Source organism: Pinus tabuliformis, chromosome J (genome assembly GCF_031772625.1).
Source record: "Pinus tabuliformis cultivar Carrire ecotype Pingquan chromosome J, CPIR1, whole genome shotgun sequence".
NCBI lineage: Eukaryota > Viridiplantae > Streptophyta > Pinopsida > Pinales > Pinaceae > Pinus > Pinus tabuliformis.
In genome coordinates this window covers 245,727,727-245,750,407 of record NC_142295.1, presented here as the reverse complement: position 1 = coordinate 245,750,407, position 22,681 = coordinate 245,727,727, and the positions used below count along the sequence as shown (strand labels likewise).

The following is a 22,681-nucleotide window of genomic DNA, read 5'->3' as shown; positions in this document are numbered from 1 at the left end:
ATACAATTCAAGAAATATTAAATTCTGCAGGAAAGAAAATACAATTTATTTTACTAGCAACATCATAAGTTTTGTGCAACCATGCAAGAATAGAAAGATTTAAGATTTAACTTCAATTGCACCATGAGGTAATTAGAACCATTCTAATATGAAACGCCTACTTTTGTGTGTCCACACAGCATATAGTATGTAGTCATACCTGTTCATAAACAAGTGATTTAAAAGCATGATCCCCCCCCCCCCCCGATCCTGCTCCCAATCTGCGCTCGAGGCGGGAGCGACTCAGGAGCGCGCTCTCGTAAAAAAAAATTGCACTCCCTGCCTATTTCCGGAGCGAAGCAGGGAGCGTCGCTCCGGAAGCGATTTTTATAACCCGAGAGCAGTCGGGAGAAATCGCTCCCTGACCGCTCCCGGGTTATAAAAATCGCCCCTGGAGCGACGAAAACAACCACCGGGAGTGGACCGCACAGAAAGAAATTGGTTTTTTTGGAAATAAAAGGAGGGAGGGAGGGTTTCATTTCATCATTGTGAGATTGAGATTGAGAGAGGTTGACAGTGAGGAGCAAGGACAGAGCAAGAGAGAGCAAGGAGCAAGGAGCAAGAGAGTGAGAGAGCAAGAGAAAGCAAGGAGCAAGGGGAGATTGAAGAGCTTGCAAGGGGAGATTGGACGCCAAAGAGGTAGGCTCTACAATATTGAATAGAGTGTCTAGCAATTTTTTTTTTGATGTTTATTAAATTATTCCTAAATAAATAAATAAATTTTTCTCTATTTCCCATTCCATTTTTTCTTAATTTTGCAGATTCAAAACTTCAAATTTCAAACATCATGGTTATATTTCTTGGCATTTTGTTCTTCTTGGTTCTTTTTTTTGGTTATTATGGTGCTAGAGAGTAGAAAAAGGAGGGTTGAAATTGAAAATGAAGGGGGGGATGAAGGAGGGGGGCATAGTGGATTTGATGAAAACCCCGATGAGGAGGAGCTGGAGGAGAGTGAACATGAATCAGCTCAAAAAACTAAACAAGACCAAACCCCATTGTGGAAATATGTTAACAGGCCTGAAGCAGGGAAAGGGGGTGGAACCACTAAATTTCATTGCCCCCATTGCAACAATAATTACACAAGTTCATACACCCGTGCCAGAAAACACCTTTACGGGAAAATGCCTTGGGATGGAGATAAACAAATAGGAATCAAAACTTGTATAGGTGCGTCAGTAGCAAATAAAGCCAAATACATAAGGGAAGAGGAGGAAGCCAAATACAAATCTAAAAAGTCAAAGGGTTTCTTTGAACCAAGCTCACAATCACATGCACAAAGAACTCCTTCAGGATCCTCCCAAGGCAGTGGATATGGAGGCACAGGGTCACCAGGTTTAAGGTGTAGAACCATATTAGATTTCCTTGATGAAGGGTTTAGGAATGATGTGGATTCAAAAGTTTACAGGTTTGTCTATGCATGTGAGATACCATTCAATGTTCTTCGCTCACCTTATTGGCACGAAATGGTTTCTGCCATAAATGATGCCCCTAAAGGATACAAGAGCCCTGGGTATGACAAGGCAAGAACCATTGGACTTGATCATGAAAAAGCAAAAATATCACATTCTTTGAATAGAATGACAAGTTCTTGGACCGACCATGGGGTGTCCATTGTATCTGGTGGATGGACAAATGTAAAAGGCAAGCCATTGATAAATGTTTTTGTTGTGTCTGTTAGTGGTGCCATCTTTCTTTTAGCATATGATTACTCAGACAAGTTCAAGACCGCCATCAACATCACAGAACCATTACTTGAAACAATTGACCATATTGGGCCATACAATGTCATCCAAGTCATCACTAATAATGCTCCTAATTGTAAGGTAACGGGAGCAATTATTGAGGATAAATACCCCAACATATTTTGGTCTAGGTGTTTGGTTCACACAATGAACCTTTTGATGCATGATATTGTTAAGAACAAAAACGAACAATACAAATGGATTGGTGATTAGTACAAGAAAGGCAAACAAATGATAAAATTTATTACAAAGCATAGCAATACCCATGGTCTTTTCCGCAGTCACTCAAGATTGGAGTTGTTGAAGATTGCGAGGACTAGATTTGGTAGTTATTACCTCACCTTCAGGTGCCTTTTGAAGGTAAGAGAGTCGTTGGCTAGCATGGTATCAAGTCCACACTGACAGGTATTAAAGGAAAGGGCTACAAATGCAACTGACAGGCAAGGTTTTGAACAGCTAGAGGAGGCCGCTCTTGATGGTATGTGTTGGGCACATATGAGGCAAGTATTGGATTTCACCAAGCCCATTTATCACATGATTCGGTTTGCAGATACAGATAAACCAGTGATTGGCGAGGTGTATGAGCAGATGGATACCATGTTGGGGCAAATAAAAGATATTGTTCATAACAATGATCCCAACTTGTACAAACTAATTCACGATTGTGTGTATATACGGTGGGATAAACTTAATGTTCCACTACATTGCTTGGCGTATATCCTTATGCCAAAATACTACTCTACATCTTGGTTAGGCCAACCTACACCAAGGGGTGGGGTTAGGGCCAAACCCCATATAGATGAAGAGGTATCTACAGGATATTTGGAAGCATTAGAAAAGTTGATACCTGACAAGGAGGAATGTGCTAATGTGCATCTTGAAATAGGCAGATACTTCAATTGCACTGGTTTGTTTGGTACCTTTCCTGCAATGGAAGATAGAAACAGATTTGATGCTCTCACATGCTGGGAATGATATGGCGGCCATGGACTTTTTCCAAAATTGGCAAAAAAAAGTTCTCTCACAGGTTGCAAATACTTCTTCTGCAGACAGGTGTTGGAGCACCTACAGCATCATACATAATGTGAAAAGAAACAGACTCAATGAAAACCGGGCAGAAAGCTTGGTTTATGTGCACTACAACTTGAGGTTGTTGAGTCATTACTGTGATCGGGCTTATGAGGATCCAACATATAAAATTTGGGACAACCACCCATAGGATGATAATTTGGAGGATTGCACTATACATCTTGAAGAACTGGAAGCGGAACTTATAAGAGAGGATGATGAAGCAACAACCATGCCACCTCCACCATCCAGTAGCAGTGCTCAAGTTCCAAGTCTTGTTCCTTTGTTGTCACCACTTCCATCTACACCCTCACGTGGAGGGCATGTGCCTTCTGGTTCTGGTTGTCGGTCTGTGCGGGAGACTCCAAGAAGACCACCACGACCTGCTCATACATTAGACACTTCTCGTGGCAAGGGCCACATGTAGTAGTAGATAATAGATTTACAGTTTACTTGTCTTTTCTAGTTTCTATTAGTCTTGACTCCTTCATATCATAATGATATTTTTTGTAAACAATATATGACTGTGACAATTTAAGTTTGAAGTTGGCAATTATAACTCATTGGTAATGATTCTGAATTATAAATATGATGCTTCGTGAAAGTTGTTTCATTTCATTTCAAAATTCATTTTATAACATTTCATTTCATGTTAGATATTACTTCTTGTAATGGTTAAACTTAGCTTACAATTATAACTTTGGTGATCAATGACGATAAATGTTATATATTGAATTTTCAATTTTGAAAGCTTGAAGTTGAAACTTTAAGATTGATGAATCATGATTCACGACTACGAGACTCAATATGTTGTATGTTACTAACTTGTGGACGTGGTTGATGAAGAATCAAGATTATAACTTCTAGATGATTGATGTTATATGGTTGATGGTTCAATGATCAATCTATGTGTTTTTTTATGTTTTTTATATCTAATTCATCATTCTACATGTTTTTGTTGACATATATGTATCAAAATATAAAAAATATATATATTATATAAAAATCGCTCCAGGATTCGCTCCCAAACCGGGAGCTTTTGAAAATGTCGCTCTCGCTCTCGTTTTCGCTCCCGCTCCCCGCTCTCGCTTCCGCTCCCAAGTAACACTGGCATGATATCCTTATTTAAAACACACGTTGAGGAGATTCATGGACTTTTTCCACTAGAAGATTTCTTTTATACCATGTTCAACTTTAACAAATGAATCTGTAATGTCCCTAATTTTGTGAGTGCAGAAGTTACTAAGGAGTTGCCTAATTTTGATGATATTAGTAAAAAGGGGGGCAGATATTATTTTATTAGAAAAATGGAGGCAAATATTATTTTGGCAGAAAATATTATTTAATTAGAAAATGGCACCAAATAGTATTATATTAAAAAAAGGGCACAAAATATCATTTTATTAGAAAATGGCAGAAAATAGTATTTTATTAGAAAAGGGGTGCAAAATATTATTTTATTAGAAAAGGTGGCAAAAAGTTACTTAGTGAAAAGTGACCCCCACCAATAAAATAATAATAAAGAGTCTAGAAGCTTGGGGGAGAACTCATTGACTCTTTATAAAAGGAGGATGGCAATCATTTTGGCTATTCATTCTAGCTGATTATATCACATTGTTTTTGAAGAGAAACTCAAGTGAGTTTCAGATAGAAGATTTCAAGCAAAATCCTGACCCTAGTTTCGGTGGATCTTATTGCCACCATAGCTAGCTTCTCTCCAATTTCGGTGGAAGAAAGTATCTCCCTAGTTGGACCATTTCCAGAATTATTGTGAAGAATCTAATGTGGGTTTGTTTGCAGGCATACTTGGCATTCATTACCTTTACAGGAGGACGAAATTCCCTCTAATTCTCAAGGGACGAGTTTGACTAGTAGAATGACCAAATCTCCAAATCTGAAGCAGGAAAGAAGAGAGGCCGAGTGGCATTAAGAAGTGAGTCAAATTGTCTCTTGCTTACAGAGATAGAGTGGGCTCTCTTGAGCCATTCTTCCAGCTGACTCCAGATTCTCCAAACAAGTCAAAGAGGCCAATCCAGTGAGACGTCCCTTGAGGCCTTAGGGTTATAGGAGGGGCACTACATGGAGAACCAGATTGAGATAGTGTGTTCATTATCCCCAACACCATATTTGATACTTTCCATGCCATATTACAAGCCCCATATATCACATCCTTTCTTCGAGTTTAACTTGTCATTGGTTCACTATGATTTGGCACCCTCATGTCCACACTCCTTGTGTAGGGCCAGAAAGCATTGCTCTCAAGGTTGATGTAGAAAAAAGAATAGAAAAGCATATCACGACCACAACAAAATAAAAAGAAGGAAACCATAATGCAAAAGATAGTAGGGGCATAAGTTAGTACGTGGGAAAAAGCCTAGCATGAGTTCTACCCACCTCATTAGACAACACCCGATTCCTGAGCACATGATGCTCCTTTACATCAAAAGGAACCCTTGAATGTCCCATACTGGGTGTACAGTGCAGTGCAATTTGTATGGCACATTCAAGGGTTCCTTTTGATGTAAAGGAGCATCGTGTGCTCAGGAATCGGGTGTTGTCTAATAAGGAGGGTAGAGCTCATGCTAGGCTTTTTCCCACATACTAACTTATGCCCCTACTATCTTTTGCATTATGGTTTTCTTCTTTTTATTTTGTTGTGGTCGTGATATGCTTTTCCGAGTGTGGACATTAGGGTGCCAAATCATAGTGAACCAATGACAAGTTAAACTTGAAGAAAGGATGTGATATATGGGGCTTGTAATGTGGCATGGAAAGTGTCAAGTATGGTGTTGGGGATAATGAACACACTATCTCAATCTGGTTTTCCATGTAGTGCCCCTCCTATAACCCTAAGGCCTCAAGGAACTTCTCACTGGACTAGAGGCCAATCCTTGAAAGGTTCGTGGGTTGTAGTGACTGCTCAAACAAAGGACCAAGTTTCATCACGAAAATCAGATCGAATTTCTGAACTTCATTGCCTACATCAAGGCCACATACATAGCATTCCAGGGAGGACGAATTAATCTCCAAAAGTCATTCACTCAGCCAAATTTGTCAATGTTTAACCAGAACTTGTGCACAGAAGGGCTGTTCGATCTCAAGCATACTTGTTGACATCTGAAGCAGGGTTTTAATCAGTCAAAGAGGGCTGCATTCTTGTCTTAAATGAGGGCTGAATTCATGTGCGGTGGGTTAGTGATTTTCCATTGATAATATTAGTCCTTTAGCAGACTTCCTGGAGGCTAAATTTAATTGCCAAAACAGTCCTTTAGCAGACTTCTTGGAGGCTGAATTTAATTGCCAACAGGGCAAGCTGTTCCAGATTGCATAAAGTATAACTTTCAGTCTTATTTCTAGGTTGACTATATCTCAGAGTAAAAGGCTTATTTCTGGAATCTTCTTGGCTGTTGGGGACTGCTTTATTGTGGAAGAATCTTCCAGGTTCTCTAATGCTGTACCTTATCATAAGCTATGTCATCAATGTACAGTTTCTGTGTTTATTTGATGATGAAAAAATATTTTATGACTGTTCTAATAAAACAGAGAGGTATTATCCTTGCTCAGATGTTACTGGAATAAAACTCATGTCCTGAAGTGTTTAATTTCATAAGTTTATATTCTGGTTGTACACATTATTAAAACAAGGAAAAAGTGCACCTACAGCAGTTATCATTAAAACGTTTGTCAAAAACTCCCACTGAACAAACCAATTAAAACTCAGAGATTCATAGTCTGTATTTGGGATATTCCGAGAAGTGATACCGCAGAATCTGGTAGATTAGGAAAACCCATATTGCTTCGGAAGTTAATAACTAGGCTACGATCCATAATTTACAGAATCTTGAAACTATTTCTAGAAATTTTACTTTGAATACATTAATAACAACAAACCATCAGGCTGGCAATGGTTGCTTGTTCAGCAAACAGTGGTCTCATCAAAATTCAAACAAAACATTCAAAACACATCCCCCAAGCTCAAAATAGAAAAGAAGAGGTAATTTAGATGCAACTGAATCTGCTAGGAACTTAGATATTTTTGTTTGAAATAGAACTAAAAAGGTGGACGTTAAAAGCAAATAACAACATTTGAACCAAGCAACATACTCTCTAAAGAGAATAGAATGAGAAAGATTGATCAAAGTAATAATATCAGTTAATTATTTGAAAACATTTTCAGAAGAAATCACATTGGTAGATTTAGGCCGACGCGTTTCGAACCAACCAGTGTGGTTCATCATCAGGACAAGATGAAAAATCAGATCATAGCGGCAAGTTAAATCGGGAGTCAGGACCTTCTAACAGCTATAGGGAAACAGCTAAAAATGGTTATTTTTGACTGGATAGGAAAATGGGACAAATTATTATTATTTATTGTTAATTAATAATAAATTAATAAATAAAATATAGTATATAATTATAAATAATTAACATGACCCCCAATATATACCTGTTGCCATAGTTGACCTGTTGAAATAAATCACAAATTACTGCACTGCTTGATTGAACAAAAAAAATGTTAAGAAAGGAAAGGACCTTACACGACAGAACTTTAGAAGGCAAGAAATAATGGTACAGCAGCCTTCAAAAGCTGGACAATCTGCAAGGCGTCTGTAGCAACAAACAGACCAGAATGTGATATTTGGAAAAATAAAAATTTAGGCTAAAAGCACATCTTCATATAATATCTTGAGAAACATGTGTACTTCCATCACCTAGTAAGCATTGCCATTGGGTGCTCTGAAACCCCCGGATCACAAATCAAAGAGCATGATCTGAATATTGGAAAGCACCATTGCAACAGCAGGTAGGATTCATCTTTTGCAGATACTGTGTTTTCTATTGTTGGCCTTTCATCTACTTTTAAAGATTCAATGATCTTGTCCAGTGCTCGAGTAAGAATATCAACTAATCCTTCTTTCATCAAAAGCTTCTGCAAATTTCATTAATACTCCAAACCGTAAGGAAATGATGATGGCCAGAATAAAGTACAAGAACAAAAACTAGTGTCCGAGCAGGGAACAACCTTTGTTGAAGGGTGCTCCAGCAAACCAGCTAAAAATTCAAGCAATCTCTCTCCCTAGACAAATCAATGTTATCCAAGATATGAGATGGTGGTAATTGAAAACAAAAATACCAAAACATCTACAATATGGTGAGAAAGAGAGGAATGATCAATTCACCTTGAAGGTATCTATTTCTGACATTGTACCTCCAGAGATACATTCTTGCATCCAAGTCAGTACTGGATGCAATAAAACAGCAGCAGAATCAGGTTTCTGACATGTCATTCTAATTATCAGCACCCTAAGCATGTCCTGCAACACTGCCATAGCCTGCGGAAAGGAAAAGAAAATACAAGTATTAAAATTATATCAATTTTATTTGAACTTAAGAGTTTCCTCAAATTTCAGGGGCAGCTTCCAACTTTATTTTAAACAAATATAAAATTTAACATCTAATAACCAATTGAAAATGAAATAATTTAATATGTAAATCCATGTTATATGACACCCAATGAAACATCTATACATCAAGATCTATACATAATCTGACATCAATGTTCATTTACATGAAACTGAAGTCTTCAATCCATAAATAGTAAATTTTAAAATGTCTAATCATCAAACATCATCTATGCAGCAAGGAAACCCTTCCACACCCCTTAGGGATCTATCCCTGCACTTCCTTCATCTTAGGTACCTAGGTGCATGGGGAATGTCCCCCTGTGGCCAGGGATGGTTGGGCACCCCCCAGCCTGCTGCAGGCCCGCAGGTGCTAAACAGGACTGTAACAGAACTGTTTTCTCTGTTTCACCATCTACTCATCAAGAGTACCTTATGGCACCGAAAAAACCAATGAAAAATGGCAAAAACAATGAACAAAACTCCAACCGTAAACACAAAATTAGAAAAAGACCACATGTGCCACATGGAGAAGTTCACCCTTAATATTTATTTACATGCTTTGTCAATTGGCAGACATATGGAAGCTTATATCATGGTCAACCAACCACCCACCCATCTAGAGGATGTGTAGCACATTGTGCTATTCTCAGAGGGTCGTGCATAACCAACTCCATTATTTAATTAATGTCAAACTTGTCTCATGGAATTGGTTACATGAAAGCATCATTGTATTGTTTTCCTTGGATATTTTATTATTTCTTCTTGGAGAAGAAAGTGGATCTCAACAACTCATTGCTACTTTTAGGAGGTTGTTGAAAAGGATATTTTCCTTGGTACTCCTAATTACTTAGAAATCTAGTGGACCTAGGAAACCAAATACTTCTTTCTTGTTGAGGACATAGAGTTGAAAAATATAAAAGGGTTTCCTCTATCCATTTAATGTATGGTGGGATTTGGGGAGCTCTTCCCCATTGACTCTTGAACTCTCCCACATCCGCTATATGATGGGTCACATCCTCCCTATGTAAAATAATAAAGCTTGATATTTATTTGCATGTTTTGTCAATTGGCACACATATGGAAACTTATATCCAATGTTCCACCAAGACTCCGGTGCAGGGAGATGCGGGTGCGGGGAGACGCACAAGGGGGACGTATGGGAGTACCCTCAAATTTTAGGGAAATTTCGAGGGTGTGGGAGGGATGTCGGGGTATATATTCAAGTTCATATTTATTGTTCAATAATGAAAGCATAAATATTAAATAGACTAATAGTAATACATATACCAATACATTGAAAATTGAAATTTGATCCACACAAATTGTAAATTCATAATTGAATTAAACAATGACATGCATTGATCAATCCTCATCATTCATTTTGATACATACATCATTCATATGACATACTCATTATTTATCCATACCACGAGATTCAATAAAAAATTCAATAATGCAATATTCAAATACATTGATCCATATCATTCATCATTCATCATCCTACAATCTACATTGATTTAAAAATTAAATTCATCATTAATCATTCTAGAATCTAAATTGAAAGCAAAACATACTAGTATATTACTATACATTATATACTAGATATGGAAGTTTGAACACTAAATTTATGTAACTCAAAGTTTCAAACTTAAAAATAGCTAAGAGTGGAGTCAATAATCAGTCTGAAATCATCAATATATAGTGTCACAACTCAAAAGTTAAAACTAAAAAGTAAAAATGGATAATGAGCACTGAAAATAAAATCAGCATCAAGGACTCAATTTCAATGATTTGTCCTCTACATCCATCTGTTGTATGTACTATGAAGTCACCGGGACCATCAATCCCAAAGCACCCCTTTTGAGATGGGATGCCCAAACGTCCCCCTTTTGGGGAGTCTCGCCCCCCTACACTAGGGAAATGCATCCCCTTGCATCTCCCCAAGACTCCCCAAAAAGGGTGCATGGAGAAACGCACCCCCAATAGACTCCCCGTCCCGGGTGCGAGGGGTGCGTGCACCTAACCCTGGGTGTAATACCTGCGGTCCTTGGCACGCCCACCGGCACAATGTGCGAAGGCTTGTTGGCAAACGAGCGACTTGGACGAAGTGCGAGCTTAATCGAAGATGCGAAGTTACTATATAATAATGTGCATAAGGGAAGGCTGAACAAAGAGTTTATAAGGCGTGCGAGCATGTAAACATACCCATGGGCCGACCTACACTTGTAACACATTTGAACGAAGGCCGACTATGTTGGAGGGTGAACGTGCGATGGAAGTGTAGGGCGTTGGCAAGTCGGCTTGGGTAGCTCGACTTGCCCAACGTACCATATAAATACAACGATGGATGGAAGCATTTGTTCATCATTCGAACTCGACCATTCATGGAGTAATGCGAGCGAGGAGCATATGATAACAAGGAAAAAGTGCGAAGGGTGGAGCAGGTCGTAGGAAAAGGCACAGGTCGTAATGCACCCTCTCTTGGGCAAAGGCACATGGTGACATCGCACAGGTTTCGGTTATCGGTTGTGGGCGCGGGTGAAGGTGCCAGACTTGACACGGGTGTCTCGGGTGGCTCGGGTAGGAGTGCTCGCGCGTCGTGCAAGGCAAAACAAGCAGCGCGGGTGGAGACTTGGTGGAGTCGCCCGGCGTGTGCAAACGGTGGAAGCTTTGTTGGTGAAGCCATGCGAAGGTGAAACGAGGGTGTCTCGGTGACTTGGTGGAGTCGCCCGCCCATCATGCACGAAACAAGGTTCGGTTGAGAAGTGCGGTAGGCAGCTCGTGTGAGGGCGCGCCCGCCCAACTTGGGCAAGGAATCTTGGTTATCACACAGAGGTGTGGAAAGTTGTAATTTTGGCTAAGTATGAAACTTGGTGTTTCCCAAGTATACTTGTAAGCTTTGTAACATTGAAAGATTATATAATATATTATTCAGGCAGACTCATTGTTCAGGGAGTTGCCCCTCCCTTTATACTGTGCAATTGTGTTCTCTTGTATAATTGTTGATGATAATAAATGTGTATGGGTGTTCATTGGTATAGAGGAAACATAATAATTACTTGGTTGAGAAACACAAACTAAGTAGGACATATGGTTAGGCGTAGTCCATGAACATAAGTATTGGTGAAAACAAATTGTTTAGTGGTGCCGCACCTCGCCAAGAGCGGTTGAAAGACTACCGCCGGCCTGGGGGCATGACAGGTGGTATCAAAGCTAGCAGCTGGTTCGGGTATTGAAGGTTGACGCTGCTACACACCTACACTGAAGTGCAGGTGGTATCAGAGCTCACGGTTGGAGCTGGTGAACGAAGTGACAGGTGAAGAGCTTGACAAATGGTATTCAGGGTTGAAGAAACTTGGAAACAGGTGACAGTGAAGCAGGTACTTGCAGGTGAAGGAAGTTGTTTCACACACAAGTGGAACAAGGGTTGGTTCAGGTTGTAGGCAACTTGGTCAAGCTATTGGATGGTCGATACTCGATCACAAAGAAGGAAGAAGGAAGCAGAAATGGCAAGTGAATCTCGCGTTGGATCGGATGAATCTAGCTACAATGCGACCAAGGCCTTTATTGAAAAACTACTAGAGAAAGTGGAGGCATTGGAATCTTACTGGACTACAAAGATGGATCTAGTCGTGAAAGAGCTAGAGGATCATGTGCAGTTGAGGGAAGAGTTTGATGAACTCCGGACTCGGCATGAGTACACTGAGCTTAAGTGTACACAACTTGTAATTGAAGTCAAGGAGATTGGAGAAGCAAGGGACAAGGGTCTGGCAAAGATCGTGAACTTGCGGAAATATCTTGATGATGCAAATGATGAGATCGCGGTGTTGAAGAAGGCCGTGAGACATGACTCAGGTGGAGGAGTGTCTCATGTGAAAGTCAAGGAACCGGAATCTTATGATGGTACAAGAAGTGCGAAGACTCTTGGTAACTTTCTATGGGATACGGAGCAATACTTGGAACGCTTGGGTCTATCCGATGATGAGACAAAGGTGAAAGTGGTTGCTCAATTCTTGACAAAAGATGCTAAGATGTGGTGGAGAAGACGGATGGATCAGATTGCCAATGGCAGTGCTGATGACATTACTTCTTGGGATGATATGAAGAAAGCTTTGCAGGCTAATTTCAGTCCTCAGGATGAAACGTGGGAAGCAAGGATGAAGATTAAGTTCATAAAGCAAACAAGTAACCTACAAACATATCAGCGGGAGTTTGCAAGTGCGGTTCTGGAACTTCCTGACATGGCGGAGAGGGACAAAAACATTGGGCATGCAATGAAGTGAAGAGGCAGAAGATTAAAACACTTGAAGAACCTTTTGTTGTTGTGGACAGATTGGTGGAGCATTATGATGAGACTTCTGATGAGAGGAAGAAGAAGTCCGATAAGCTAAAAGAGAAGAAGAAAGATGAAGCTTCAAAGTCGGATGAGAAGATGAAGAAGCCGTTGAAGTGTTGGATTTGTGTTGAACCACATACGGTGAAGAATTGTCCTTCTAGACTGAAAGTGGCTGCTATTGCACAATCTAATGCGAAGAAAGAAGAACCTTTTGTGGGGATGATGCAGATTCTTCGCGGTGCTGCTGCTACAGAAGTGGTCTCCCAAAGAGATCCTGAAGGAACAGTTTGGAGCAATGTTGCACGAAGCGGGAGCGAAGCGGAAGCGCGGAGCGCGGAAGCGTCATTTTCCAAAAATCTAGGAAGCGAAGCGTCCGCGGAAGCGTCTGCTATATATATATATTTTTTTATATTTTTTTGCATTTATACTCAAACCAAACATCCCAAATACCAAATTAATTGTAGAAGACATGAAAACATGCATATTTTTGCATAAATCAAGATCGATATGGCATCCATGATTCCATTGTAGTTACTAGTATGTACAACAATCATCTATATTCTAGCTATTACAAACATACATCAAATTTTTAAGCATATTATAAAACATAAAACATTTAAGCATATTATAAAACATAAAACATAGAGCATATTATGATTTATCTAGCAAGTGAGCAACTGTCAACATTTGTCATGTCCAAAATTCAAATAATAATGTTTACAAAATATGTCACTTGGTCACCGCCAAGCCAAAAAGGTTCAAAATTCAAATTCACAAGTCTACAAGTCTAATGAGTAATCTATGACAAAAAGAAGTAGATTGTGAATATATCTACTAATCTCTCCTCCTTCCACCACGAATAGAACGTGATGGCGGGCCTCCACGTGGTGGCAATGAAGAAGATGGTCCCTGTGTAAGTCGTGGCACTGGAACTGATGAAGAAGAACCCCCTGCCGTTGGTGTTGAACCATGGAACCTAGAAACCAAGGGACCAGATGGGGGTGGGGGTGGTGGCATATCAACACCCGTGTCATCATCCTAGAATCGCTCAAAAAATTCATGCAAAAAAAAAACACTAGTTAACAAAAAAATTAAAAACATGAATTAGAGAAATGCTTTATAAGGGAAAATTGGAAAATTCATACCACAATGGACATACCTGGATAAGAGAATCCTCTAATTGCTCTAGTCGCAACACTCCATCCTCCAAATTGGGCTCCTCTGGATTCTTGTCCCAAGTCAACAAGTCTTTATTAGACTTTGCATCTTCACAGTAATGGGACAACAATCGCAAGTTGTAATGAACATAAACCAAGCTCTCTGCCCGGTCTAAATTCAACCTGTTCCTTTTAACACTGTGGATGAAAGAATAAGAGCTCCAACACCTCTCTGCAGAAGAAGTGTTTACCACCTGTGATAGCACCCGCAATGCCAAACTCTGTAGAAGTGGAGTAGGCCCTCCATGCATGTTCCACCACTCAAGAGCAGAAAAATGCTCTCGATCTTGAATTGCATGCATGCTCCCAAATGGACCAGTGTTGCTCGTATAGTTGCTCACCTGTCTCCGTACCAATGCAGCCTCCTCATTATCAGGGATTAATCTACTCAATGCAGCCATATATTTTTCGTGAACCTCTTTATCTTGGTGTGGTTTTTTCCTGACTCCCCCCCCAGGTGCTGGTTTTGAAAGCCATGATGGATGATAGTATTTAGGTGTCAAAACATATGCTAATGCATGCAATGGAACATTTAGCATATCCCATCGTTTTTCCACCTCTTCACGAATATAATTGTACAAGGTGGTATCTCTAGGCTCAACAATGTCTTTAATCTGCCCCAACATGCTATCCATTTGCTCATACACCTCCCCAATTACTGGTCGATCTGAATCTGCAAACTTGATCATGTAATAAATTGGTTTGGTGAATTGCAAAACATATTTAACCTGTGACCAAAAGTAACTGTCAAGAACAATGTTCTTGACTTCATTAGCACCATCTGTGTCAGTGTTAATTTCATCCCATGTTTCAGCACACACCAGATTAGTTAAAGCTTGTCTCACCCTCACTAGCCGCCTAAAGGTGAGGTAATAACTAGCAAATCTTGTCTTTGCAATTTTAAGCAATTGCAACTTGGAGTAAGTGCCATAGAAGTAGTTTACCCTTGTATGCCCTGTGATGAATTTAATGAGCTGCTTCCCTTTCCTGTAAACCTCAGCAATCCACCCACAATCTTTGTGTTTCACAATATCATGCATCAAAAGGTTCAATGTGTGAACCAGGCACCCAGACCAAAAGATGTGTGGATGAGTACGCTCAATAATTTTTCCTGCTAACTTACAATTTGCTGCATTATCTGTGATCACTTGAACCACATTATTCGGACCAACATCTTTGATTGATTTCAATAGGAGATCTGCAATGTTTGGTGCAGTTGCACTGATGGAGGAGGAGTCATGAGATGCAATAAATACTGCACCACTAGAAGAAACACCAAGAACATTTATCAAATGTTGGTTTCTAATATTTGTCCACCCATCTGATACAATGGATACCCCAGAATCCACCCACTCATGTGTAAAACGTGTCAAAGCTCTTTGAACCTTAGCTTTTTCTCTTTCTAATAACACTGTTCTAGCTTTCTCATAGTTGGGGGCCTTGTATCCTTTTGGGGCTTCATTGATGGCCTTTACCATTTCATGCCAATAGGGAGAGCGAAGCACATTGAATGGTACACCGCAAGCACAAAGAAAACGGACTATCTTTCCATCCACATCATCCCTCCCAGCAACATTAAGGAAATCCCCTATTGTTTTTCTACCTCCAGAGGTTGCAAAAGTACCATGAGGAGATGGGCAACTACCAAATTTAGAGGTTGCACTTGATTCAGAATGAGTTTTTTGTTTCTTGTTTTTTCGTTGTGCAGCCATCTCTATTTTGATGTATTTTTGTCTTTGTTCACTTGAAATGTTTGGGCAAATGGTTACCCCCACAGAACCCTTTTTTTCATCACTGTCTAGCACCCCACAAAGATGCCTCCTCAGACGGGTATATGAACCCGTATATGGTTTTCCTCCATGACAACCATGAGGGCACATCCATTTGTAAGATCCACCACCCTTTCCCCCTTCAAGTTTGGTCACATAGTTCCACAAGGGATTTGATGTACCTTTCCCATCTTGTGCTTCAGTGTCCTCTTCAAGTTCATCCCCTTCCTCTTCAAACCCCTCCTCCTCATCATACATTGGGTCACTACTATTAGGACCAAGTTCATCCCCTTCCTCTTCCCCTCTATTCCTCACCCTTGCCATCATTAAAACCAAGAGTGGAATGATACATAGAAGCCAAAAGAACACCATCTTGGAATATGGATATAGGTGGTGGACAACCTGTAAATAAAGGAGCAAGTAGAAACAATGGGAAAGAGTAGGAGAGGGAGGAGAAAAATACAATTTTTTTTTCAAAAAAACAAGGGAGTTTGGGGTTTGAACTTACCTCTTTAGCTCTTGTAGATGAAGTCCTCCAAGCTCTTGCTCCAAGCTCCTCCTCCTTCTCCTAGCTCCTCCTTCTTCACTCCTCCAAGCTCTCCTCTCTTCTCCTCTCCTTTCCTCTCTTCTCTTCTCCTCTCCTCTCTTCTCTTCTCCAACTCTCATAAACTCAAAGTGAGAAAATGAGAAGAGAATGGGGGCTTTATTCTTTTCTAAAGTCACCCTAAACTCACCCTAAACTCACCCTAACCCACCCCCTCATGCTAGTTAAGTTAAATTTTAAAAGAAATTAAAAAAAAAATACGTTTAATTCGCTGCCTCCGCGGGTTGCGTGCGGGTTGCGCCTGGGTGGCGTGCGGGTGGCGTGCGCTTCCGGGCAGGTTGCGTGGCGCCACCCCTTGCCCGAATCGCCTCCCGAACCGCGATTCCGGGGGGCCGCAACCTCAAATGGCAGGAATCGTTTTTTTAACCCGGAATCGCGCCACCTCAAAAACGGAATCGCGCTTCCTGTGGGGATTCCGGATCGATTCCGTACGATTCGCGATTCTGCCTTTGGATCCGGGGGGGGGCGATTCCTGCAACACTGGTTTGGAGTATGTTCAGATGAAGATTGGGAGTGCTGATATACTCACTATGGTGGATAGTGGCGCTATTCACAACTTCATGAGTGAAGATGTTGCGAGAAGAATTGGGATGAAATTTGTACCAGTGAAGGCACAAATGAAGACGGTGAATTCTCCTCCTAATTTGGTACTTGGTGTAGCTGAAAGAGTGGACACAACACTAGGTGAGTGGACTGGGAAAGTCGACTTCACTATAGTGCGGATTGATGACTATGAGGTTGTGCTGGGGATGGAATTCTTGAAACAATTTGATGCTATGATTGTTCCACATTTGAAGAAGTTGTACATTTACGATGGAAGGGAAGATGTACCCATTGGTGTTCCAACCATTGGAGTGACAAAGCCTGATTGTAAACTGGCAGTGATGCAGATGGAGGATGAGAAGCGAATGGAAGACATGAGTAAGCGGTTGTCTACTGTTGAGACAAAGCTTACCAAGCAGTCATTGGTCATCAGGACACTATCTGATAGTATCTTGGATTTGTCAAGAAGGCTAGAAGCGGTTGAGGATGATGATGATGATGAGGAGGCTTATGTGAGGCCGAATGTCCGAGAGGAGGATCGGGTGGCATATCTACAAAGGATGGAGATAGAGAATCCTGACAGATGGATTGAGCTTATTAGTGAGGGTGAGCCTTCAGGCTCTACTCCCTCTACATCTTCTTAGATGACATAGAAGATGGCGCTCATTGTTAGCTGCTCATGGCAGCGAGTCTTTAAAACAGGTTGAGTAGGTATGACAGATGGTGCAGGGATGGCTTGGCATCAAGCATCATGACATGTTGCAGATAGGATGGAGTTTCCATGGACCTGAGCATGGGAGAGATTCTTGGTGAGTCCAGGATGTGGCAGAATCCGAGATAGACTGGTGAAGGCATAACGATGTTCACTCTCATGGCTTGAGCGTGACAGTTGGATTAGCTAGCCAACTAATTCAAACATGGGGTCCGGAAGTGCACAGAGAGATGTTGGCATCAGGCAGGCAAGGAGAACAGTTCATAGGATCGGACGACACATGATGGAGATGGAAGTTCTACATGTTGCATGGATGTTTGCAGTATGTGGAGGAGTTGATATCATGGACCAAGGATGAGATAATTGTTGATGATGATCTTGGTGGATGGATACCAGGATGGGATGTTGTCGAGGGCGACAACGATTTCAAGTGGAGGAGGATGTAAGGACCTGCAGTCCTTGGCACGCCCACCGATACGATGTGCGAAGGCTTGTTGGCAAACGAGCGACTTGGACGAAGTGCGAGCTTAACCGAAGATGCGAAGTTACTATGTAATAATGCGCATAAGGGAAGGCTGAACGAAGAGTTTATAAGGCGTGGGAGCATGTAACATACCCACGGGCCAACCTACACTTGTAACACATTTGAACGAAGGTCAACTATGTTGGAGAGCAAACTTGCGATGGAAGTGTAGGGCGTTGGCAAGTCGGCTTGGGTAGCTCGACTGGCCCAACGCACCATATAAATACAACAATGGATAGAAGCATTTGTTCATCATTCGAACTCGACCATTCAAGAAGTAATGCAAGCGAGGAGCATATGATAACAAGGAAAAAGTGTGAAGTAAGGTGGAGCAGGTCGTAGGAAAAGGCACAAGTCGTAATGCGCCCTCTCTTGGGCAAAGGCACACGCTGACATCGCACAGGTTTCGATTATCGGTTGTGGGCGCGGGTGAAGGCGCCGGACTTGATACGAGCGCCCGCCCGTCGTGCAAGGCAAAACGAGGAGCGCAGGTGGAGACTTGGTGGAGTGGCCCGGCGTGTGCAAACGGTGGAAGCTTTGTTGGTGAAGCCGTGCGAAGGTGAAACGAGGGTGTCTCAGTGACTTGGTGGAGTCGCCTGCCCAGCTTGGGCAAGGAATCTTGGTTATCACACGGAGGTGTGGAAAGTTGTAATTTTGGCTAAGTATGAAACTTGGTGTTTCCCAAGTATACTTGTAAGCTTTGTAACATTGAAAGATTATATAATATATTATTCGAGCAGACTCATTGTTCAGGGAGTTGCCCCTCCCTTTATACTGTGCAATTGTGTTCTCTTGTATAATTGTTGATGATAATAAATGTGTATGGGTGTTCATTGGTATAAAGGAAACATAATAATTACTTGGTTGAGAAACACAAACTAAGTAGGACATATGGTTAGGCGTAGTCCATGAACATATGTATTGGTGAAAAGAAAGTGTTCGGTGGTGCCGCACCTCGCCAAGAGTGGACAGCCATGGTTATTCTTGGCACTAGTTGTTTCATGATATGGTTTCCCTTATGGCATAGTTGACTTCTACCTGGTGGGCTGTAAGCCCATAACTCCCTACCTTGATGGATTTTCCTATTTCCTATGAAGGTGTGCAGGTATCACAGAGTAAGCAATGTTAAGAATCATAGTTTAAGGGAGAAATTGTGTCAATAAAGCCATGTAAGGGTGATCACCATATGTACTTTTCCCTCACACTATCCCTATGATCCTAGTGCACCCCCCTTTACCCCACGTGTCATGTGTCTTATGTATTTTGCACTCCTTGGTCTTGGTCCTACAATCCTGATAGTTTCAGAGTTCCCAATGCATTTGCATCTCCCAAGGCAGCATACTAGAAGCTTTTGTTGGAAACTAGGCAATTGTTGTGAGGGGGTGAATTAGCAATTGTCTTTCGACAATGGCCGATTTCAAATTATTTTAACAATCTTTTAACCTTTTTCTTTAATAATTAGCAGAGTTATATAGCTGTTCAGCAATTAACCTTGAATTCAAAAGCAAACACACATTCGACACATGCAACACATATAGACACTAGGTATAAGTGGAAACCCATAAAGGGAGAAAACCAGGATTTTTTGTTGATGTAAAGGCAAGCACCCACTCCTCTTTTACATCAATTTTGTGGGCTTCTACCTATGTGAGGCTTCAGCCTCTCGTTTCTTCTGCAAGCTGTTGAGTCTTGAAAATGTCATTCATTTGCATTACACTTTCGCTATTATGTCCATTATATCACCTCCATTTCACCTCCATTTCACTACTATGTCACCACATTCATCCCACTTTCATTAGCATTGGGCTACCTTTATGTTTTTCCAATATTTATTATTTCTAAGCCTTTTAAGTGAATTTGTGGTTAAACATTAGAAAATAATGTGCATATGCTTATACCTAACAAATGGGTTGAGTTTGTTGACATGTGTAGGTTGAAAGGAGGCTTCTAGAAGACCCTTATGTGGCACTCTAAGGCCAAATTCGAATTTGGTTGAAAAGAATCATGGGATCATGAGGATATGTGTCACATCTCCTAATTGTATTGTAACTCTAAAAGACATGTGTCTTATCAGTTCCTATTTTGATTAGGACTCTAGAGGTAGAGGGAGATATTCATGGATTATCATTAATGAGATGGTTCTCATCTTTTTGTATAAATAGGAGATCTCTCTCCTTCATTAGTTAGTCTTTTTAGTCTCTTTTTAGTCTCTCTTTGGAGAGCTTTGTTGTACTTTGCACTTTTGAAGAAATTGAATAAAGCTTTGATGTTCTCAACATGGAAGGAGATGTGAAGTAGATGTCATGAAGCATATTAGGATGTAAGTAGATTAGATTTCATTTTGAATGTAAGGTAGATTAGATTTTCATTCATGCAATTTTAAGTATGCTTTGATTTCATAGGTAGAAGGGGGCCCCTGCCTTGTACAGTTTGAATTATTGCATTTTATTTTCTCCCGGGATTTGTTTTTATGTTTATGTATTTGCTTTACAAACTAATGGTATTTGAAGTTGACAGGTTCAAGCTGCTGCCTTTGTTTTTATAGCTGATTTTTAATTTTATTTCTCAAAGAGCTGCTAACACATAAATGATCTTCATCATAAATTGTTATATTTTAAGATCAAAATATCACTAACTTGCAGCTGGCTTTGAGTGCTTTTCAGACTGTTCTTTCACTACTTTCTAACCATACTTTGCATAGTACATATGGCTGAAGTAGAGAGTTAGAAAGAGCAAAATATTATTACTAGTCTTTAAAGTAGATTTTTGGTTTTAAGTGCTTCTTAGACTAATCTTTCACTACTTTCTAATCATACTTTGCATAGTACATATGGCTGAAGTAGAGAATTAGAAAGAGCAAAATATTATCATTAGTCTTTAAAGCAGATTTTTCTCACTTTTCTAATTCAACTTAAGCTACTTTCTATCCGTGCTTTACACAGTACATGTGCTTAGAAGCATCGAGTTAGAGAGAGATAATCTTTATCTTTGGTTTTAAAAGTGACTTTCTTTTCTTTTATTTGCAGCAGCATGAATGGTGTCTAGTGCCATTGGAAGTGGTCATTTACTTTCAAGTCATTTCAAGTTCTTTGCTTTCAGTTTCATTTCAAGTTATTTCTTTCAAGCTCTTTCTTTGCAAGTTTAAAGTTTGATTACTTTCTAGACTTATCTCTAACTACTTCCTAATCGTGCTTTACACAGCACATGTGTTTGAAGCAGAGTTTTAGGAAGAGTTGAACATTATAACTGGTCTTTAAAGGGGTTTTTCTTACTTGTCACCTTAGAGCTTGATTACTTTTTGGACTTATTTCTGACTACTTCTTAATCGTGCTTTACACAGCACATGTGTTTGAAGCAGAGTTTTAAGAAGAGTTTTAAGAAGAGTTGAACATAAACTATAAAACAACGAAGTAAGAGAAAGGTTAACTAAGCACATATAGTGCACCACACTTCATCAGTTTACGATACCCGGATTGATAATTTATGTAGAGCAATTTAAGACATTAAATTGACTAAACATTTTGGCGCCGTTGCCGGGGAAGTGTAATTAGGAGACCTTATTTCTTACATCTGGAAAAAAAAAATTAATAATCCTTGAGTATGCTCTCCTCTTGCACTTTGTGTGATCTGGAGGATCAGAAAAAGGATTGTTAAGTAAAAAAAGACAAAACAATAATTCTTGAGTATGCTCTCCTCCTGCACTTTGTGTGATCTGGAGGATCAGAAAAAGAATTGTTACAAAAAAAAAAAATATATAGGAGACAAAATAAACTTCATCACTTCAATTGATTCAAAAAAAAAAATAATAAATAAAAAAAAAAAAATGAAAAAATAAAACTCAAGTGCTTTGATAGGTTCAAATTGTCCAAAATTGTCTGGTTATGCTTTGTAGTGGTCTTCAAAACACTGTATCTTGTTCAAATAAGGTTTCGCAACTTAGTTGTAGAAACTGCCCTGATCCCGCAGCTATCTGACAATCCCGCAGCTGTTTCAAGGTTTAACAAGTTACAGGCATCTAATAAAAAAACCGACCACATGGGCATCTCCAGAATTGTCCCGACATGGATCCTATCCTAGTCACCCAGCTCAGATCGATGAAAAACCAGCCTAGGACCTCAGTCAAAGTCTTGTTTTTAACATGTTTTTCTTGAAGTATTTGTTGTCTGAAATTGAAAATCATTAATCCTTTTTATAAAAAATTTACAATTTCAGAGAAGAGAAAAAAAAAGAAAGAGAAAAACAATCTAGGGCTATCTCCATTCTTAGTTTTCACTGTGGCTTCAATAAAAAAAAAATATATGCCTCCTTGATCAAGCTTTAACCTGAAATAAGCCTGCAACATAAAAAAATGCACTGTATATGTGAGAAAAAAAAAAGGGGGAATCGAATGTTAAAATGATTAGGTAACAATTAGGAAGTGAATGCAAACTTGTAGAATCCATGGGGCCTCGGCATTTCTTTATAGAGGCTGAAATTTATTTCAGGTGTTGAGCTCCTTGTTTTAAGATCAAATCATGCATTTTTGGAGATAACACTCCAAGTCTCTAAAGCTAAATTCCATCCCCTGTCTTTCTAATGAAATCTGCAGACAAGGTGTCTTGTGCATAAGAGAGTAATGTTGGCTGTTGCATGGGAAACGGAATTAAGTTACAGTCCCCCATACCTAGTCGGGAATGAGTATCGATTTTGATTCTCCAGTAATGACTTTTGGTAGCTTGGCCAT

General features: G+C 40.0%; 1 protein-coding gene across 1 annotated transcript in view; it reads right to left on the bottom strand.

Annotated features, from left to right (window-relative positions):
• Positions 1-22,681, bottom strand: part of EMB2016 (mRNA methyltransferase EMB2016) — a 415,939-nt gene that overhangs the window by 148,147 nt on the left and 245,111 nt on the right. Inside the window, 4 exon segments of the mRNA XM_089377553.1 lie at positions 7,388-7,457; positions 7,562-7,779; positions 7,873-7,926; positions 8,030-8,182. Of these exon segments, the coding sequence (XP_089233679.1) occupies positions 7,388-7,457; positions 7,562-7,779; positions 7,873-7,926; positions 8,030-8,182 (495 nt within the window).